This window comes from Drosophila montana, unplaced genomic scaffold (genome assembly GCF_035044405.1).
Source record: "Drosophila montana isolate Dmon_TW-CO22-7 unplaced genomic scaffold, ASM3504440v1 contig_3848_1, whole genome shotgun sequence".
Classification (NCBI taxonomy): Eukaryota; Metazoa; Arthropoda; class Insecta; order Diptera; family Drosophilidae; genus Drosophila; species Drosophila montana.
Window position 1 is genome coordinate 2,132,328 of NW_026998720.1, and position 22,552 is coordinate 2,154,879.

The 22,552-nt window shown below is 39.5% G+C and overlaps 2 protein-coding genes across 4 annotated transcripts in view; both read right to left on the bottom strand.

Annotated features, from left to right (window-relative positions):
* Nucleotides 1-146: 146 nt before the first annotated feature.
* On the bottom strand, nucleotides 147-14,501 carry naz (nazgul). Of its 2 annotated transcripts, none has more exons than XM_064696898.1 (5): nucleotides 14,286-14,495; nucleotides 11,218-11,867; nucleotides 10,288-10,351; nucleotides 654-800; nucleotides 147-556 (listed from the first exon to the last, which is right to left on the bottom strand). In XM_064696898.1, exons 1-5 carry the CDS (start codon nucleotides 14,381-14,383, stop codon nucleotides 394-396), a joined length of 1,122 nt encoding a protein of 373 aa, XP_064552968.1. In that variant the 5' UTR covers nucleotides 14,384-14,495; the 3' UTR covers nucleotides 147-393. The 2 variants fall into 2 exon arrangements, with proteins under 2 accessions (XP_064552968.1, XP_064552969.1); XM_064696899.1 differs by having other exon boundaries at nucleotides 452-581; nucleotides 14,286-14,501.
* A 1,511-nt stretch (nucleotides 14,502-16,012) lies between these two features.
* LOC135438550 (patj homolog) overlaps nucleotides 16,013-22,552 on the bottom strand; it is a 40,022-nt gene continuing 33,482 nt past the window's right edge. For both annotated transcript variants that reach the window (XM_064696896.1, XM_064696895.1), the window contains one exon: nucleotides 16,013-17,735. The gene's annotated coding sequence lies outside the window, so the exon portion shown is untranslated. The remainder of the gene's footprint in view (nucleotides 17,736-22,552) is intronic.

Below are 22,552 nucleotides of genomic sequence, written 5' to 3' on the forward strand. Positions count from 1 at the left end.
GTTAAGGCAAACATATGGTGATTTTCTAATTGAGCTCGCCTCGTAAATCTATGCCAATGCCGAGTTCCTCGGCTGTCCCTTCTCTTTCCCCCATTTTTTTTTTTGGATAAGAAAAATAAGTTAAAAGCAAAACTCAAGCTCAGCAATTTTGTTAGCTAGCACATTAAATTTACATATATTTCTATGAGTAAAACACAGAGGCAGTCTTCAGCTTCAGCTTCAGTTGCAGACCCTCAAATTTGGGGCGGCTTCTAAGTGGCCAGTTTGCCTGGGTCTGAATGGGAGGGGGCGGGGTGGCGCGGGCCTGGCTAATGCGGCAATTGTTAAACCAAATGCAAATAGATGTTGAAAGTTGCAGACTTCGTCTATGCCCGGCCGCATGCAGCACATAAATCAGTTGCCGGATTCAAGCTGAAGCTGTGTCGCCATGGTGCACGCCTCCTTGTCGACTGTTAGTTTGGTAACGCGCTGAAGCGTTTTTATGGTCTGCATGTACAGTTTCTTGGCCAATTCCTTGTCCCGGCCAGCCTCCGAAGTTGGCGCAATTTCGCAGTCACTGCAAGTAGCCAAGAAATGTTGCACTACAAAGAAAATGGAAGAAAATGCCGCTAATGCGGCAACAGCCGGTTCCGGCAAAATGGCTCACAACTCACTTGAAGTACTCGCCGGTTACTTGCTTCAGCTGGGGATCCGTGGCCAGCCGTATGGCGCACTGGGCGCCCTCGCTGGCATTCTTCATGAACAGCCACATCCACGGGTAGGTGATCACCTTAACGCAAATAGCCGACATTAGCGGTGAGCTATGCGTGTTGCGTGCCACATCAAAGACGAATAAAAAATACAACAGAGAACAAAAGTTAGCTTAATTTCGTTTCCCTTGTAATTAAAATGCAAAACACGAAGCAAATAGAGATAAGTCGACTGGCAGATGCTCTATGGATAATAAAGAAAAGCTCAAATGATCAAACATAATTTATATATATATATATTTCATTTATATATAAATATATTTAATTTTTTATGACAACATTTTTAAAGAACTTTTAATTAAAAGGATTAAAATTGAGGAAAAAGTAAAATTTCATTTGAAAAAAATGTTTTTTATGCATTTATGAGAGTAAGCACTTTGTATATTTATCAGGGCTGCAAACCGGCCCTAAACCAAACCGGTTCGCACTCGGAAGAAGAAGAACTATTGTTTACCAAGAATCTAGAAAAGTTAAACGAGTTGCCCAAAAATAGCTGAACCGAAAACCGAACGGCACATTATTTTAATTTTTAATGTGGTTTTGCTCAAAATAAATATGTTTGGAGGAAGACCAAACCCAATTTGGGTCCCAAACATAGCATTAATCTCGAACAGGTAAGTATAAGTAAAAATATGATTTTTGTATTAAGATTTTGAAAATATACGAGTAAACATGGGATTGCACCAGGAAAACATTTATTCTTTGAGTTTGTAGCCCTGATATCAATTTACCAGCCTTAATATACTTTCAACTTATAATATGCTGCTTGCACGTCCTTTTATACCCCACAGTTAGTCTCTTATTCCCTTTGTAACTTATATTTCCATAACCTATATGCCTTTGGCCTACATTATCTTAACCCCTTTCATTGCATCTTTTAAGTACTAATTAACATAAAGGCTCAGAATAAATTACGAGTTTGGTGTAGATATATTTGGGTCAGATCTGTCAAGACGAATGTCTTCAATGGCCCAATTTAAGGGATATAAATGCTTCCACTTCGATTTTCGGTAATTGGAACTTTTCTCGTCAGTCTTGTAAATATTTAAACTGGTTTATCTTAAGTAACATTAATCATGCCCAAATCGAACAAAACAAAAGGTTCTTTAAGCGCGAGCAGGCATTCGGGGAGTCGCGAGATTCAGGACAATGTGATGGACAACTTTAATGGCATTTTTAATTGTGGCGACAAGAGACAAAAATAAAAACCATTTGGGGCATGCTACAATTGAACGCGCGTCATATCCAAAGCTGCCGCCGAGCAGGGTCGACTTTTTGTATACGCCATGCAGATGCCTTTTCAAGGAGGATTACGAACTCTCGCTCAATTTGTTTAGCTCTGTGTGTTGTTGTTGTTGTTTTTTTGGTCCTGCCGCTGCCAATGGTCGCATACAATGGCGCAGGTTCACCGACACTTGAACATAATAAAACGATAAATAAATAATTAATGCGTTTAACTTTTCCATTTACGCTTTTTCCGTGACTTGAGCATTAACTGCTTTTCATTTTCATTCATTTTCATTTCACAGCACGGCACACAGATACAACAGCATACACCCACACACACGCGCGCGCGCAGCCATACAAAAGCTTGTCAGAGTGTGCGTGCGTCTGTCTATCTGACTGCTCCTCTTTCTCCTCCTTCTCCTTTTCCTCCTCCACCTGCTGCTGCTGCTGTGTGTGTCTGCCCCTATCATAGAGTGTAAATGGTTTCATTCAACGGGCCCGGGGTTGCAACGCTTTTAAAGCTTGTTGCCCTTGCCACAACCATCAACCTGCCCTGCCCTACCCTGCCCCCTGACCTGAACTTCTAATTCTTTAGATGCATTTCTGAATCGCATTAGGCGACCGTAGGGCTTGTGCGGGCTGAACCGCTAAGCCGGACAAAATTCACGTTCATCGACCCACCAAAGTGCAGTCGATTACATGTAAATGTTTCCCGTAGAAAAACGCAACAAATTACACAAACACACACACACACATGTATTTAAATGCATTGCCAATGAGTGTAGGGTATCCAATTTTGTAATCTACGAAATTCTATAACTGATGGTTGCTAGCTTCATACATTTTTTTGGAGCAAAAGTGCTTTAAAAAAAGTCGTGAGAGTATTTTTAATTGTTTCTTCAATAATTATAAGGCTTAACTTAAGCATGCCCAAGAGATATTTTAGTGTATTTAATTTTTGTTATCATATATTTCGGTAATTCATTTAACACATGAATTCTGCGAGGCCTACATTTTTGTTTACTATTTATCTAGAAAATGTGAATTAATTCTGAGAAATATCTATGAGCTATTTATAATGCTTATAAGCATAGAAGAATTACAGTCCTTTATTTTTGGTTTTTCATGAAACTATTTAAAAAAATTATATTATGGACAGGCTCACGCGGGCAGATAGTTTAGTAAATTGTTGAACAATTGAAATGAATGATTTTTTGTTTTTTTAATTTTCATAAGAATAGGCCAAACAAGCAATCAAGCCATTTTTATTATTATAAAATAGTACTGGCATCTATTGCCTTTTATTAAGACTGCATTCATACACTAGCCTGAAACTCAAGCCTCGCTGCTCGTGTTCATATGGAAAGGTATTGTTAAAGACTTAAAAGATTTGCCAAGTTATACGTTCAACAAACATTTAGGCAAAGCAGCTTTAAAACTTTATTGATTTTCAATTCTTTAAGACAACATATAGCGTAAACCATTTCAACTAGACCAACATTGAATTTCTAAATTGTGTTCAGGAATAGATAAGACAGACAGCTGCTTGAAGGCGCAGTTGCACTTCAATAAATTATAACAAAAATGTGCCTGATTGACTGGCTGACTGACTGACTGACTGACTGACGGACTGACTGACGGACTGACTGACAGGCAGGCAGACAGGCAGAGCCTTGACCGTCCCGGTAAGGGGAATGAGAAACTGAAGAGTTGGCAAAGTGCAACACATAGCTGACAGCTGTTTCAGCAGATACGAACCTGACAGTCATAAAAACAACGAAAGTCAGAGAGTTATATCTCAGATGCATGTCCAAGTACAGGCTCTTCTTGCTCTGTGTGTGCCTGCATGTGTGCCTTTATCTGTGTGTGTGTGTGTAAAGTGAAACAAAAGTTCAATTTGGCGCTACAAAGTCTGTAAATAGAAAACCTACTTGAAGAGGCACAACATGTACAGAAAAAGTTCAAAACGACGCCAACGAACTGGAGCTGGAACTAGAACTAGAATTGGGGAACGAGGGGTGGGGTGAGGTGAAGTAAGGGTGCACAGGTAGCGGAAGGGACAGGAAGTGTATGCACGCCAGCTGCTTGTATCTGTGTGCATCAAGGAAGCAATATACACACACACACAACCACACACACAGCACTATGGGAAACTTAGATAGTTTGGTTTTGATAAAACCCCATTTCGTAAATTGCTTAAGATACAACACAACTTTTGGCCTTAGCCGAGAAAGGAAACGCATTAAACTGCAATTTTACATAACGGACATGTTAACATGAACTAATTATGTTAAGATAACGGCTGTTAAACATTGCATGCGCCTAATTCCTTTTGCATGCTTTTCAAATGATTTAATTTTAATATTTTAAAAACTAAATTGAAAAACTTTTGTCTATTTGTTTTGAACTATGTTTATGTATATATATGAAATATAGTTATAGTTGATTTATAGAGATTGGATTTGCAGCAAGCCGTTTCAGATAAAGTTTGATAAGAAAATTAAACTTAAGTTCAGAGATCTTTATATCTTTATAATTAATAGCTTAATTGTGAACACCGACTTGGTTCAATTAACGTGAGTTCTTGTCCTAATCTGTGAGTTATGAATTTTTCGCCTAAAAATCGGGTACTTTTTTCCATGGTGCACAGTCAAGGCAGATATGTAGGTGAACTGTAGGCCATCTCATACACGTCCACTTGATGTTACTTCCGCTGTTCATTTGCTGTTTTATTGCCGCAGCTCGAGGGCAGTTTATGTGGCCTGTGCTGGTCTGTTGTTGCTGTTGTTATTGTTACCGCTAGGATCACGTGCCACGTGCCTATCCCTGCCTAAGGCCCTCACTCACTCTCCCGTCAAGGTGCTGCTTTTTATGTCCAAATGATTTGTACGCTTGCCCCGGCATTTGATTCTTTTCTTTGTTTCACTTCGCTTCGTAGTGCAACTCGAAGCATTTGCAAATCGTAATGACGCATGTTAACAACGTTTTGGCCTAGCCATGTGGCAGCTGCCATTGGCAAGCGGCCACCATTCATATACGATACAAACATATGTCGACATTACAATTCTGTGTCTATGATGGATTATGCTTTTGTGGCTTCTGACAGCTGTAACCTATGTGTGGCAACTGTCCAGCTGGGTGGCGGCCATAACACAAATGCCTGCCACATGCCATTATACCCACAACTATAGTCAACTATATTTTCAATTATTTCTATTGAATTGTGTAATTTGTGATGCACACATTTCCACACGTGTGTGTACCTGTGTGTGTGTGTGTGTGTGTGTGTAATTACATTTGGACAGCATTTCTGATTGTGATCGTCTCATGGCTGCAAAGTTGTTAACTATTTGAATGTCTGCACGCATTCGCACACATCAGTTACAGTCATTTGTTTGGTTTATTTTGGTGAAAACATGTTAAGCTAAGTAAATCCTAAGTAAAGCCTGCTGCAAACCTACTCTGAGCTAGCCCAGATAAATGAGCGCAACAGAACCTTTGACTGACCCGAGCAATTGAATCCAAATATCATAGCAAGCACACTGTTTAGATGTTAACGACAGTCATTATTATTGTTTTATCTTGTGCTCCAAATGTTATTCAAGCGAAATTTAAATAAGTTAGAGTGCGCCAGTCGGGAGCTTCCGACTAGCAGATGCCCTGCTGTTTATGGTCCGATGTTTATGAAAATAAAAGTGTATATATACTCCCAAGTATGTCTGCAAGGGTATTCTATAATTTGCGATCTAAAGTTAACTTTTTTTCTCTTATATTTTCATTTGTATTTATAAGACGTCAGACTTTGTCTGCACACTGCTATTACCCACTGTGTACGGGTTTTTCGGTTGAAAAATGATTTTGCTTTGCATCAGATTGTTTGCCACTGACTAATTTATAACTGCCAAAAAGTTGCAGATTTGCGTTTGCAACAAAAACTGAAGTATCAATAAATCTTGCATTAATATTGTAGACACCATTGAAAGATGTCGGGAACCGTGCCAGGCGGGACGAGCTGGGCGGGGCGTCGCACACGTTTGTCATTTGAACTTTGTTTGCTGACACAGCGGCGCCCATTGGCAACAGACGCAAATGCTAGTCACAGCCGCAACAACAGGGCAATCAACAACGACAACTGCAACAACAATAGTATCAGAAAAAGGAACAGCAACAAGAGTAGCAGAAGCAACAGGAACAACAGCAGCAGCAGCAACAACAAGAGCAATAACAGAGACAGCAACAGCAATAGCAGTAGGAATAGCAACATGAGCAGCAATATCAGCTACAGTAGCAGCAGCAACAGCAACAACAGCTGCATCACATGCAACAATAGCATCAGAAACAGCATCAGCAACAACAACAGATGCATCCACGACAACAACAACATCAGAAACAGCAGTAGATAGCAACACCAGCAGCAGCAACATCAAGAGCAATAACAGAGACAGCAACAGCAGCAGCAAAATCAGAAGCAGCAGCAATAGCAGCAGCATCTACAGCAACATCAGGAGCTGTACAAATAGCAACATCAGCAGCAACAGCAGCGGCAATAGCAGCAGCAATATCAGTTACAGTAGCAGCAACAACATCAATAACATCAGAAACAGCATCAGCAACACCAACAACAGATGCAGCAAACAGATACATCAACAGCAACAACAACATCAGAAGCAGCAGCAGATAGCAACATGAGCAGCAGCAACAGCATTATCAGCAGCAGAAGCAGCCGCAGCAACAGCAACAACCATTGTCAACTGCACGTGGCACGTGGCAATAACTCAAAGCTGCACGATTTAGACAAAGTTTAGGACCCCGAGTTGTCCTTGTTGGCCCAAAAAAGTAGGCAATTGTCAAGTGTTGGTCTCGGGCAGCGTAACGTATCGCGCCTCGTGCTTGGCATTTTAATTATCACGTTTCCCTTCTGTTGCATAAGCAGTTGCAAATGTGTATGCACGAGCCTTTGAGTGTGTGGCAAGTGTCACTCGATGCTGGATTATCTACGCAGCAGCTGATGACAGGGGGGCTACAGGGTTGCGGTCATAAGTACCCGCAACTTGGTTGCAGCTGTCAGTTGCTGCTGTTGCTGCCGTTGCTGTTGCAGCTTGTACTCATTTTGTGCTTTTCGCAATTTGCAACTGTTTGTCGTGTTTGCACGTCCTTTTCTGTGTATTGTGCAATTTTGGTTCGTTTTTTTTTGTATTTTCCAACCCGCACACAAACATCATGTATATAGAAATTTCTGGGTAGTTGGTGGCTGCGCCGGCAACCAATTTGCATGCGCTGCCTTGAAGCCTATGTCAGCACGCTCCTTTTTGGCCCAGTTCTGCTAATTCTACTCTCTGCTTAATGCACTTGCAACTGCTGTCCTTGACAGTTATCCTAATGGATTTTTGTTTACACAGCGCTTAAACCTTTTACAACGACTGTGATAATCATCTAGCTATAATAGCAGGAGTCCCCTTATTTCGCTGTCGCATCTTGGTTGAAATTATATTAAATGGGTACTTTTAGAAGGACAAAAGCAATTAAATTTTGGATTATGGACTTGCATTTATCTTTCTTTTGGTCGCACAGTTGAAGCCAGGCCAATCGTCGAGAGACCATGGACATCTAAGCAGAGCTGTCTATCATTGCGGTCATTCTGGCTCCGCTGCAATCCGCAAGGAATACACACAGGAAGAAGACATTCAACCAGAACAGGATACGCTTAGTTTTGTGTATTAGCAGGGCGCACTGCGTCAAGTTTTGCTGTCACAGTTTTGCGGAAAAGGAAGCGATAAGAACGCAGCAGATAACTCCTGTGCGACTGTTCACATTTGAGAAAAATAGCTCGTTCCTTTGCCAACAATTTTTTTATAAAGTAGTTTGCAATCCTCTTAACTTCTCACTGATGTGTGTAATTCAAGGAATATATAACGACATCTCCATCGACATGACCATCAGCTAGGCAAAAAACCTCTGAATGGGGTGCTGCTCAAGGGAATGATGTCAAACATGGTTAATCACATATCCTGTTCTTTACCTAGCCCCTGCTCCATCTCACAATGGGCCACAAACCTCCGGACAAACTCGTTGCTGGTCATTCCTTGAAGACCTCTTTCTTTTTCGTTTGTTTTCGAATTAATTCTGCCCGTCTAAGAGCTATTAACCCAGATAAATTCTTAAATTCCTGGGCAGTCTGCTTATATTTTAAAAGAGGACCTTTCCTTCATCAGTTAATTGATGGAATATTAATCCCATCATTATTGTCTATATGGGTAGCACTCTGGGCCAGCATCTGTTGGAATAATCTGCTTCAACCTGAAGATCTGCAGAGTCGGAATAGGCTTGTTTGGACTACTCCTTGGGATGGTCTAAATCATTCTGTGCACTTAGACCAACAAGTCTCTGTATAAAGAACTGTCCGACTTACCTAGCCTATGTATACTAGTGGCCTTGCCCGTGGCAAGTGTAAAGTAAATGTTCTCAAAAAGCTTTGAAAATGATTTTGAAACTGATCGGATGGTCAGCAAACAACTTTCATACAAACGATTTCCGCCAATTTACCACTGTTGCGGGTGGAATTTCCCAAATCGCTGAAACACGTTTTCATTAAATTCTTATGCAGAGCTTTGAAAATAAGTTTGAAGCAAATCCGGAAAAATAAAAACTTCACCAAAAAAATCTTTAAATTACATTTTCCACCGAAGAAGTTTGCAACTTGTGAAAAATGTGAAACATGTCTCAAATGATTTTTTATGTAGATCCTTGGAAATTAATTTGAGCGCGAAACGTCACCCACCAAATCTTTGACCCCCATTTCCAGCAAGGAGCGATCGATTTTCCAAAAAGTGCGAAACACCCCTCAAATGAATTTACACAAAGATCTTTGCAAATGTTTTTGTAGCCGATCGGATGGTAAACAAAAAAACTTTCGTACATCCGTTTTCCGCCAATTTACCACTGTTGCGGGTGGAATTTCCCAAAGCGGTGAAACACATATATATTACGTTCTTATGTAGAGCGTTAAAAATAAGTTTGAAGCAAATCAGACAAAACTTAAAACTTCACCCAAAAATCGTTGAATCGTTAAACTCTACCGAAAATGTTTGGAATTTGCGAAAAGTGAATGAATTTTTATAAATATCTTTAGATATGAATTTGAGGACGAAACGTCACCCACCAAATTTTTGACCCCCATTTCCACCAAGAAGGGATGGATTTTTCGGAATGTATGAAACACCCCTTAAATGAATTTGAACAAAGATCTTTGAAAATGAGTTTGAGGCCAATCGGATGGTAAACAAAAAAGTTGTGTACAAACGTTTTTCGCAATTTTTCCTTAATTGCGGCTGGAATTTTCCGAAATCCCAGCTTCGTATCTCTTACGGCTTGGGCTGTGCGTTGATCACCAATCTGTCAGTCAGTCAGTCAGTACAAACAGTTTCAAATAAAGAGATATCTACTGGTAAGGGAAAAGTTTAGTTTTCAAGCCGAGCACTTTCTGATTCCACGAAATCAGCAGATAAGTCCAACCTTCCAATCTTGTCATGGTCATTCCGTAAGCTCGCAGCTCAAACGGAATTCAAGTCCATCCATTCGAAGCCTATAATTACATTTGGTTTGGACTCTGGCCTTTGATGATAGCTTAATGCGATGCCAACTGTCGGGTCACGTTCAGCATTTGGCCAGCACTTGAACCACCATCAACGCCCACAGTTGGGTCACGTTTAGCCAAATGAAAGTGCAAAAAGTTTTGCGCGACCGCGAAATGAGCTTAAAAATTTAGTTGCAGCTGCAGTTGCAGTTGCACTTTGCGCTGAGTGCAACTTGTGGGTTTTCGGTTTTGATTTCAATTTTCGTATATACCCTGCACTCATTGAGGACGGCTACAAAAGACATAATGTACGTAGCAGGCAGGAGGAAGGTTCTGAGAGATCCGCTAAAGTATATATGTATATGATGAAGACCACGAGCTGAGTCGATCTATCTGTGTGAAAATATTAGATCGAAGAGAAAGTACAAAGGAGACAAATTTACTCATATAACTCTATAACTCGTAAATTATGAGAGCTAGATACACTAAATGCGGTATTTAGTTTCACTTATAGTTAATCGAGATTTAAAATAATTGCTTATTTGTATACCTCCCCACATTCCCTCCAATATGGAAAAATCGGACTATAAATACCGAAGTTCATCTAGATTCTATTTCCGATACATATTATGCGGCTTGAAGCGGCAGCTTGTAGCTAAGTTCAAGGGTATTTACCAGTCGATCATTTCTTACTTAACCACTCTTAGCTGTTATTTTTGGCCTGGCCTGGTTACTTACTTGCGCAGGTGCCGGGTGCCTCTCACCAGTCCGGGCGTGCAGCAGTTGACCGTAATGGGGGTATCTGCGGGGAAATCAGCGCGTTATTAAAAATGAAATACTCTTGGCCCGGTCGAGTTAAGCATTTCAATAATTTACCGACCGAAAAACTGTGCAATTTACACAGCCCAGAAAGAAAAACGAGAAAGAAAGGCTATCTTCGGCACGCCGAAGATTTAATACCCTTGCAGACCCAACCTTTTCATAATGCTCACAGTGCTTTGCTCGTATCTTAGAAGCCCAGGGAAAATAGTAAATGCCGAGTATGGTTAAGATATCTTGAAAAACAAAGAAGTTTTCCACGCAACAACTTAAATTTCGACCGATCGTTCCTATGGCAGCTATATGATATAGTAGTCCGATGTAAATAAGATTATGCATAAATGGAGTCAGCATGGTAAAACTAAATAAACTTAATTGTTCATACAAGAACCTACTTTTCGACCGATCGTTCCTATGGCAGCTATATGATATAGTTGTCCGATGTTGATAGGATTTTGCATTTTTATGAGGAGCATAGTAAAACTAATAAATGCCGAGTTTGGTCAAGAAATCTAAATAAACAAAACGTTGTTCATACAAGAACCTACTTTTCGACCGATCGTTCCTATAACAGCTATTTAATATAGTTCCGATCCAGCTCCGACATATTTACTGCGTGCAACAGAAATATAGCTTTAAAACTGAGAGACTAGTTCGCATAAAGACAGACAGATGGACCGACGGACATGGCTATATCGACTCGGCTGTTGATAATGATCATGAATATATATACTTTATGGGGTCGGAGATGTCTCCTTCTATGCGTTACACATTTCACGACAGAATTATAATACCCTATGCAACGGTATAAAAATATATAAAAAATATTCCCTCATGGCCAGCACTTACCTTTCAGCTCTCGGGCCAGCCAGCGCGTGGCCAAAATCACGGCCAGCTTGGAATGGGCGAAGGCATCGCGTGCATGGAACTTCACCGAATAGGTGCCCACATTTAGTGGATCATCGAAATCAATTTTGGCCGCCTGATGAGCGTGCGCCGACACAAACACAATCCGGCCCTGTTCCGCCCGTCGCAGATGCGGCAGTAGAAGCTGCGTCAGCAAAAACGGCGCCAAATAGTTCACCTGGCTGTGCGGCTCGAAGCCGTCCGGCGTTGGTATCCGTGTGTCACCAAACACTATGCCCGCATTGTTCACCAGCACATCGATGCGCTCGAACTCGGACATCAGTTGGCTGGCGAGCTGATGCACGCTGCGCAGGGAGCACAGATCCAAATGGCGAACCTCCACAAAGTAGCGCTCGGCGGGGCTAACGTTGTCCTCGGCTGAGGTTGGAGTGCGGCAGCCCAGCTCCCGCTTGATAATTGCTGCGGCTCGCTCGCCCTCGGTTAGATTGCGGCAGGCAAGGATAATGCGGCCGCCACGCGCCGCCAGCGCTTTGGCAATCTCAAAGCCAATGCCGCTGCTGCCGCCGGTAACTACAACAATTTGCTCCTTGATTTGATTATCGTTGGGACACCGCTGGCCGCTCATTATGGTGCTGCAATGCGGGTTATATAGAGAAATGCAGTGTAGTTGCAGGCATGGATGTGGTGCAAATCCAACCGTAATTTTGTGTAACCAACATGTGGCCTAAAGCCGGGGCTGCTGTGTGTGCGGCCCATCTGGCTCATTGATAGGCGTAAATAACATCGGACTGCCTATTTGCATATGCAAGCTCACAAGTGCAGAAGTTTAACTATTATTTAAGGCTGCAATAAACAGTCCGGAATATTGTTAAAACATTTTCTTATAAACTTCTATCTCTAACAAGCTCGTTAAATTTTTGCTTTTTAATTAATTCGCAGTTAGTTTAACTTTGACTTTTAAGTGTCAATCGAAGAAGTCGTAATTTAATTTCTGTATTCTCAGGGCGATGTGGAAATAAGCTGTGAACTACTGTAGTGTATAACAGTAAGCACTTATGTTATGATGCCAAGCCTAGGCAGACTTTTAACAGTCATACGTTATTGTCTGTGTATTATGTCAAGCTGTTGCTAACGAATTAACAGAGTTCTCTTCAACCCTTTTTTAAAACAAGTTTTAAATTAGGCTTCCGGAATATTTGCAAACTAACAATTATCTTTAAATTAAACCAAAATTTACCTTTCTTTAATTCTGCAAAATAAATTGTATTTAGCAAATGCAAATTGCTGCTGATTGTGCCTTTATATTAAATTGTTTTATAACAAGCAACATGGATACCAAACATTAAAAACCGCAGTAATTGATATTAAATAGTTAAAGTTTTGAGCATAAAAATTGTTCATACAAAAACTTCAACTTTGTTGTTTCTTCTCTTCAAATTGACAACAGAAACTTAAATTTCTTTTTTATTTTATTTTTGATATATATTTTCTTTTCTTTTTTTTTTTACTTGGCAAAAGTTTTAACTGCTCAAGAACATTGACTGCTTTTACTTAAAATATAAAAAAAAAAAATCAGCAAATAAATTATTTATATTGAGGGCTAACAACTTTTTTTTGTAAAGGGAACAATCAGACAGACGGACAGAATATCTTAAATTTAACTGTAAAACTTATCAGATGGGGTTGAAAAAATATTAAAATGTGGTTCGTATTAAAATTATTTTCGTATACGACTCAACTAATTATAAAGTTTCACAATTATAGCCCACACATAATAATTATAATTGATTGAGGCTCTCGTAAGAAACTTATCTAATTTTCTACATTACTTCAGCAACTTTCTTAGATTGTTTCTGCTGCTTGGCATTATGACCTTCCGCTTCATTGGTTGACACTTATTTGGCACTTAAGTAAGTTTTACCTTCTCAAAGGTATTTGCAGCGTTTCAGAATTCATTTGCCATCGCATTTACTTTTAGCCAACTTGTGCAAATCCACTTTACAAATATTTGCAGCAGCTTTTGGCACTTACCGCAGTTGTCAGTTGCCAGTTGTTACATATTGCACCACATTGCTCTCAGTGCCACGCCCCCACATCTCGACCATGACACACCTGCACACCTGCACATCTGCAACTGGGGCAGGCCACAAAAACCGCGCTTTTATCAAAAGCGCAACGCGCAAAAATAATCTTTAGATATTACATATTATCCCGCTGCTCCACGGAGCAGGCGCTTGAGCGGGCTGGGGCCGGCTTAGCCCCGACTTGCGACCCTCTTTATGAAATCCACTTAAAAAGTTTCGAGTGAAGCGCGTTCTTATCCCCGTGCACACGGCGAAAAGAGCATACTCGTGTGTTCCAATTGAAGAGACTTGTCATTTGGCATGTATATTCGCGGGAAAATCTTGAAAATATATATGTTTCACAGGTTCAAGATAGAACACCAAATACTGTAGGTAACCTCTACAGATCGACACAAAAATAATTTGGCAAAGCATTTCCGCAGATCGAGAAAATCTATCGGAACTGTTCTAGACCTGTTTGTGCTCCCAATTTCGATTCAGATCTAATGAAGACTGCTTTTGAAAATGCCAATTGGCATCGATTGAATATTGAAAACTATTCGAAAACTTTTCGAAATCGGACAAGAATACCTAAGACGAAGACGGGTTGAAATGTATTCGAGTTAACTTTTATCTCGACCAGCCGGTCTATATATGTATGTTTCGCAGTCTTGAAGCTGTGAAATTCATATTTAAACGAAGACTTCTGATGATGGCATGGCAAATCGGAAAATACAAATCTCTTAACAGGCTAGCCTGTCTGTGAACTGTAAGCGAGTATTGCGCAATCGGTTGCACCCGACTGCAATATTCTTATTGTTCCTTTTTTTTGGTCTTAACCACGACATCTATGTGCATGCACGTGTTCGGCGAAGCGTCGCGACGTGGCCAAAAGTTTGCAATGGGCCACAACTTATCGTTAGGGCTGCGTACTACGCGTTTCCTTGTTGCCCCATGAATATGCATTTGCTGTCCCCGTTCACTTACCGCACCGTAATCACAATTCCGACCACGACGGCTGCAATGGTGGGCCACCAGGTGGAGAAGGGATCAGCCTGCTCGAATATGGTCAGCAGGCGCTCCATTCCGAGTGTGTGTGTGTGTCAGTATGTGTGTGTCAGTATGTGTGCAGCTTGAAGACTGTCTCCGCACGCTTGCTGATGAACAAATGTGTTTCTGCTGCTGCACTGAACCGCCTGCGAGCTCCGACTGTACTGTAATCGTAATAATAAATATAAATTCTGATTGTATGCATCCACTGCGGGAAAGCCGCTCAGCTTGCGGTCGGTCTGTCTGCGAAACTCTGCCTCTCCCTCTCCCACTCCCACTCCCACTGCCTCTCCCACTCACACTCGCTCTCACGTTTTGCCATGGCGACAATTGAATTTAAATGGCTGCCCCGTTTCGGCATATTTCCAATTTACATAAATGCTTGTTGCGCGGCATTTAAATGAGCGCTAGACAGAGACGCCAGCTGGTGCGGGTGAGTGCGAGCGGGCGCGACAGATACTTGATGCCAGTGTTGCTAAGCACCTGTCGCTGCCACTTTTAGGTTAGGTGTAAATTTGCCCCAGCTCCGGCGTTAAAAAAATATAAAAAACGCGCGCGCTATTTACACGCGTTTTTCCATATTTCATTTGGGTTTTAACCTCGCTTCCTTTTTTTTTTTTTTTAATTTTATTTTGTGGTTTTACGCATTTACGGTTTGCATATTTTTTGCGTCTGGCAGCTAAATTAATTAATTTAATTCATTGCGTGCCTGCCCCTGGCACTGGCCACCAATTTTAATTTAATTAGATTTAACAGCTGCTGGGTGCTACGATTTTGCTTGTTGGCTGCTTCATTATTCAGCTGATCGGGACATAAGTTGGTGAAGTTCCTGATGAAGGTTAGCTAAAGGATTGGAGTAAAGTGTTTCGAAGTATTTTCACGTCAACTGTACCTAGGCAAAGGATTTATGGCGTTCATATATACATACATAATCATTTTGTTATGTCCAGCTGCTGTAAATGCATAAAATATTTTATAAGCTAAAGCTTTAAAAATAAAATTCTCAAGCGCAGCCAACTTAGCGCATACGTGAATAAAGGTTTCATGCTGCCAGATCGTAGTTATAAAATTCACGAATATCGTGACAAGTCACAAGCTTAGCTGCAGCTAACTTAACTCATGCCTCCAACTTTTTCGTGTTGCCAGACTGTTAAATCATGAAATCAGCTTCAAATCATGATGGTGAATCGTTTAGTTACCGCATGACAGCTTCCCTTCACTGACTCACTTACCGAGAACACCCTTTGTTGCTCCAATTAAATTTAATCTATCAGAGCATAAGTGTACGTATGTATTTATATATATACTTACTGACCCCTATAACGACAGAGCATTCAATCACTGACTGCTGCAGTCTTTCGCATCCATTTCCGGCTATTCAATTGAAGGTTTGAGTGGACGAGTCCCAAGCGCTTTCGGAACTGTTCCAGCTCCAGCTTCAGACGACCAGCATATTGATGCATTCGTTTACGAGAACACACAAAATTGCATGTTGGGATGAAATTTAAAATAATTCTCGTTCATATTTTTTGTTTTGTTTTATTTTGTTTTTATTCGTTTATTTAACGTTTCTTCGTTTTACATTACTCGTATAGCTGATGGCGCCTTTCGTTTAGTTTTGCTTTCACTTTAGCTTAGTCATTCGCTTTAGTTAGTTTGCTTTTGCTCAGACAGTTCGTAAATATTTAATAATTGCTAAATTGTTTTTTGTTTTTTTTTGTTTGGGATATACTGCGCTGATGTGCATGTGTGTGTGTGTGTATGTGTGAGAGTGGGTTGTGTGTGTGTGAATATTTGTAAGACTTGCTTGGAACTTGTTTACATACGCGTTGCTTAGTGTTTCTCTTATTGTTAATGTGCCTGTGTGTGTGTGTGTGTGTTTATGTTTTTTATTTAAATGTATTATTTAATTAAGTTGATATATGAGTTCTAAAGGGATTTAATTTCTCTTTCAAATGCTGAGTTTTCTGAGTTTTCATTTGCTTTTATTTACAATCAGTTTCAGGCCTAAGATGACAAGCTAAAAGTTGACGAACAGAAATTGTAGAATTTACATCAGATCCTTTGCTTATATGACTAACTATATTGGGCGTGCTTAACTAAAGATTCTTGTGTGCCCTTGAAGATGACTAAGTATAGTTTCTTCAGTTAAGTGTCATCTTCAAGTTTTTCGGCAAATGAAAAGACTTCGTTTAACACGTATATAATCGCTAAGGAGCCATTAATTGGTTTTAGTTTCAGTTTATTTTAAATTAATATCACTAACAAGCCTTCTGTTTCTTTTTTCCTTTTCCTTATCATGAATTTATCATTTACTCGTTTATAGAATATTAAGTGGAGCTAAAGCTGCGGCAGTGCAAGGCCTTCAAAACCATGCTCAGCTCTATAAATTTTGGATTTTTTGCATTCGAGCTTGTACAGTTTTATATTCCACATATCTGAAATAGTTCTCATAGATTCGCACTGCCCCAGCCACTAGTCTATTCAGTTGGCTTCAATTTAGTTGCATTTATTTAAAGTATGATCTTTAGAGTTTCTAAATATAAAGTTAAACTTTTGTTTGGTCGTCAATTGTGTATATATGTATAGTATATATATTAATATATAGTTTTAGCGTAAGCATACAATTTTAACTATTATTCTTTTAATTTCCATCCGATTTACAATTTTCAATAGTTTCTTGTGATTGCCTACTTAAATACTAGGGGCCAGCACAGGCGCTTCCCCGCCAAGGCAATGAATCTTAACCCCTTAACGTAACTACCTTCAACTATGTATCAAATTAGGAAATTTTAATATAATATAAAAAAAAAACTATTAGGTATTTACAATTGGTACAAACTGGAGCACTACTTTTGAAAATTGTTCGGCAATATTGATAGTTTTTTTTGGTTTTCTGATATCTCGACCAGAGTTTGTGTTTGTCCACGACAGCTGACGATGAAAAAACTTGTTGTCATTAACAATTTATGGACATTACAATTTATGATATTTTGTAATCTCAGAGCGAAAAGTTCGCATGCATAACTATCTATTTATTTATTTATTCGTATATGCAATCAATAACAAGTCAGCGCCATCGGATCAATTAGTTATGACTACGTTAGATGTATGTGGGTGGGTGTGTATGGTTGTTTGTGTGGGAGGGGGTATACTAAATACTACTCATATGTATTGTGTGTGTGTTTTTAATACTACTCCACAATTTATATATGTATATGTATTTTTGTGGGCCATCATCTATGTACAAATTGTCGCATGCTCAGTTCCGCTGATTTATACTGCAGCGTTTTTGGTTTTTGCTGCTGGCATTTTGGTGTTTTAGCTCTTTGGTTCTCTGTTGGCAGCTCCGCATTTAAGTGGCCATTACGAGGGTCAAAATATAATCTGCAAATACATATACACATATACACATAAATGCATATATGTGATACAAATATGAAAATTCGATTAGCGGCTTTCCATTTTGTGTGCACTTATAAATCATTCAACAGCGAAACGAATGGATGTCAAACATTCCTCTGTAAATTGCCCGTTTTTTGGTCATTCGCAACGGCCAATATGGTAAATAAAAAACATAAAACAATTTGGGTATATATAATGCAAAAATTGCATAAAATTGCATAAAATACAATTAGTGGTCGATTCGTTTTATTGAATACAATTCAAATATATATTATTAAAAATAATTTAAGCGGATGCGAATGAATCCGCAAAGAAAAAATTTAAATAATTAAAACAGCTATGTTCGACACGTCGAAGGTTCAAGACTTAACTATATAAACTAAATTCACTAACGATTGTTCCTGTAGAAGGTAAGTAGTATAATAGTTCGGCTTGATGCCGCCTTGCAAATATTTAGGAGAAGGTTTCCTGTTGAGATACCTTGGAAAACAAAAGAATTTTCCATACAAAAAACATGTAATTGATCTAGCACATTTTTCAACTTAAACCAAATGCAGCTCTGGCTAGGAGGGGGGGGGGGGGGGGAGAGTCGGTAGCTATAAAATGAATGATGCTTGATCTGTATATACTATTTCAGAAGCTATATGTCAAATTTGGTGAAACCTAAATAATATAAAAATATTTCCTCCAGAAACAGGATTTCGATATCAGTTTTTATCGATTGCTTGGAAACGCTGCAAGTTATCGATTATCGGAAAGAGTCCTGCGCGGGCAGTGGGAGAACTACGTTCAGTTTTAAGTCTCTAGCTATTATAGGTATCTGAGATCGATACACTCATACATACGACGGACGAACGGCGGACGGACAGACGGACGGACAGATGGTCGGACAGACAGGCGGACAGACAGTCGAATCGAGTTGGCTATTGATACTGATCAAGAATAAATATACTTTATGGGGTCGGAAAAGTTTCCCTTTATCTTTTACTTACATTTGCAAAAAAAACCCTATACCCTTTTTACTCGTTTTCCCTGGGTTCAGGGTATCATTATCTATCTGATTCTTCCCATCGACCTATATGAGATAGTTATCCAATTTTAATAATATTTTGCTCATATGTAAGCAGCATAATGAAATTAGTCAATGAAGAGTTTGATTAAGATAGTTGAAGAAAAAAAAGGTAGTTGATTCAAGAACTCAATTTTGGAGTAATTTCTCCCATGGCAGCTGTTTCATATCTGGGTCCGATGTGTCCGATAATGCCTACAACATACGATCGACTGCAGACCCAGAAATTATATAATTCATGTTACCGCAACTGTCTCCTACTGTGCGTTACAAAATTCATGACAAATTTATAATGCTCTTATAAAGGGTCAAAATATGCACTCATTTTATATGTTTATGGTACTTATCAGGCTTTAAGTAGTGCTTATCATTATCATTATCATTAATATCTATTAGTAAATTAATGAAGATGGTCGAGCTTGTAATTAGCTCAAGTAAGTAAATATAAATTGCTGTTGATTTTCCTATTAATGTTATATTACAGACTCCTTGACCGTAGCATCTCCCTTGCCTGTACATACTCTTCTAATTGGCCATTTCCCCCTTTCAGACTACTTTTGGTAGGCCTAATGTGCTACTCAGTTATTTGTTACTACCTTAACGAGGGCCCATTAATAAACAAACTGCATTCTAGCACCATCGATGGCAATAACCATCAAAAAATCAATCGATTTTAATAGACATACTTGAACATACAATCAGATGGTTCGATTTCGGGCAAATTGCTGGTCAGAGTTCATTATTTTGTGTGCTTTTATTATGCATATCGGGCTGTTGTTAATATGCAGCTGTAGTATATTGGAATTTTTATGGGTCCAAAAAGCATAAATAGGGCTGAAACACAGGAAACTCTTGTCATGGTATATAATTATTATTAGATATTTCATTTCGTTCAAAAGGCATAAATAATTCAGAAACAGAGGAAACTCTCTAATTATATCAAAAATATAATTATTCAAACATGCTTCCCACAAATATTAAAAATAAAAAGTTTGGTTTTTGGAAAGCTAAATAGCTAAATTCGAATATGTTAAGTAATATTATTTTTTTTTTTTTTTTTTTTTTTAACATAATTATTATTTATTTTATTTAAAATCTGCCCCCTTTTTGGGCAATAATTAAATGTTTTCTTTGACCTATGGCAGTTATGTATTGCGTGTATCTATGTGTCTGTTTTGTGTGTTTAGTGTAGGGGAAGCAGTGGAATTTGTGGAGTTAGACTCTTTGGGGGAGGTCAAGTGGGTGTTTCCTTTTGAGCCGTCTTGTTGTTGAGTTGTTGTTTAAAAGGTTGGTGGCAAGATTATTTGGGTGGTTGCCTAGTCTGGCGATGTAGCGATCACTCAACTTGGCAATTACCTCTTTAACCCAAGGTATATTATATATCAAGACGCGGTTATTTTCTTCTATTTTATTTGTATATCGATGTTAGTCTTTATTGCGCACTTACGTGCGTGCGTATGAGTTGGTGAGCACGCGTGCTTCTAGCCAATAGGAACGGTTGATAAACAATTATTTTAATAAATTTTAGGAGAATTATATTTTGAGCTAAACGTTGACATTGTTAAGTAATATGACAAGTTAATAAAATTGAAATTTATGAGAAACGCGTCTATTAAAATCTTTTTTGAAAAGTCAGGAATGTTAAATCAAAATACTTAAGAAAACACATTTTTTTTTATATTTCAGAAATAATATTTCTAATAATTAAAAAGTTTGGAAAAGAAATATTTTCGCGCGAGTACATTTCTCTCGAAGTCTTAGCTATTTAAAGCTCGGGAGAGCTTTTGCTGCGGACTTGGGAGATTTGAAACGAAAAAATGAAAAAATGTTATTTTGAATGCGCCGAACCAAGTGGGGGAATGGTGAATAAAGAAAGTTGAGTAAATAAAACTTGGTCAGAATTAAACGTAGTCAGAAGCGCCCAGCAATGATCTATTGTTAGGATTCGTAACATTGTGTGTTATTTCCTAAGGATACTTAACAGTTGCTTATGCTGGGGGTGAATCTGTTCGAGTCTATGTTAAATACCTTCTGGCAGTTACAACAGCGCACAGAATACACAATTTCTGATAGGGTATGTATGTGTGTGTGTGTGTGTGTGTGTGTGTGTGTGTATGTATGTGATGCCCATTTTGGCACGTGCTAACTTTGCATTGTTGCTGCTGTTACAGTTGTTTTACTTGTTGGCCATTGTATGAACCTTGATTAACGCGACAGTGGACAAGGGGAAATGGGTGGAGCTGGGTTGAGGGTTCGGGTTTGGTTGGGTTGGCTCTGGCATGGCTGTTTGCCAAATCTCTCGACGCGGTCTCTCCAAATTTTAACTATGAATGTGCCCGAATGGCAGCGACAACAACAATAACAACGCCTGTGCTCCTAAATGTGTTTGTGTGTGTGTGCGTGTGTATTTGTTTACCGAAACCTTCTTAGCTTGGCTTAGTAGCCCCTCGCCGCCATTGTTTGTGTATTTGCATTTGTCCCTCAGCCGTTGCGCGCCTTCGTCGAGCGAGTGTGAAATTTTATGTATGTATGCATGGGGGCCCAATGCTAATGTGGTGTGCGGTGTGTGTGTGTGTGTCGGTATGGGTGCGTGGGTGCGTGGGTGTATAGCTGGGTGGTTGTATGCTGCTCGTTGCCTTTTGCCTGCTGTGGCTTATGCCAGTTTTGTTGTAGCTGTTGCCGCTGTTGCTGTTTGGTTTTCTTTTCTGGACAGCTTCAAGTCAGTCGCAGTCACAGTCGCAGCCCTTTGACCAGGTCTAGAATACAAAATAAAGGCATCGAATGCTGGCCAAGAGCACATTAAAATATGTAAAAATATATACATATATACATGGTCGCTTCTGCTCGGCTCTTGGCGCTTGGCGCAGCTGCTGCTGTTGGCATTTTAAATTTGACCGCATAAACAAAGGCAGTGAAAAAGTAGAGAAACTGTAAACCAGAGTCCGGCCGCAACAATGTTGGCTATGCATAAAAAAATCTAACGCCCAGCTGGCGAGTTAGCCGGGACGTGCCCATCCCACCTGGCTGTGGTTTTGGCACCGGCCGCATTCCACCGAGTCCTGGTCAAAAACAATTTAACTGTTTTGCTTTGCTGGCCAGTTTTTTATCGCAGACTCTTTCATTTTCATTTTCATATTGTTGTTGTTGTTGTTTTTTTGTTTTTATTAGATTCACTCAAAATGTTAATTTAAATTTCTAAGCTCTATTGTTTTGTGCGCCCGTATTCACGGACTGGCGGACACTTTTTTTCCACAGTCCTCAATTAGCATGTTGGAGGGCGAGCCGGTCTGGCTTTTGAAAGCACATTAAAAATGATTTCCTAAGTAGATTGTAAAAATGGCTGGCAATTATATTTAATAGCACCGACTTTATGCTGTGTATACCAGTCGGCCATAAACGGGCCGTACAGCTGCGGGAAATAATGCCAACAGCGACGGGTTCTTGAGACGCTCGCACAAGTAATTTGTCAAGAAACAGTCAACGAAATGTGCCCAAACAAGTCCATTTGGGAGCTTAGGCCCGACCTGAGCGGCGCATAGGAAAATGTGCTTTTATTTCTACCTGAATGAGTCGCAATAGAATAGCATGAAATACATCAACATTAAATAAATGTTCAGTTTTATATTTTAATTTAAGAAATGAATATGCAATGTACTGTACAACATATGTAAGGCAAACCTTCCCTACATAGAATGAGGTTGTATCCTAGAGCGATTGCCTATCCTTACGG

Coding starts and splice junctions, on each gene's coding strand:
- naz (XM_064696898.1), bottom strand. CDS start 14,383: ATGGAGCGCCTGCTGACCATATTCGAGCAGGCTGATCCCTTCTCCACC. Junction 11,868..14,285: donor GGAATTGTGATTACGGTGCG/GTAAGTGAACGG, acceptor CCCGCATTGCAG/CACCATAATGAGCGGCCAGC. Junction 10,352..11,217: donor GCTGGCCCGAGAGCTGAAAG/GTAAGTGCTGGC, acceptor ATTTCCCCGCAG/ATACCCCCATTACGGTCAAC.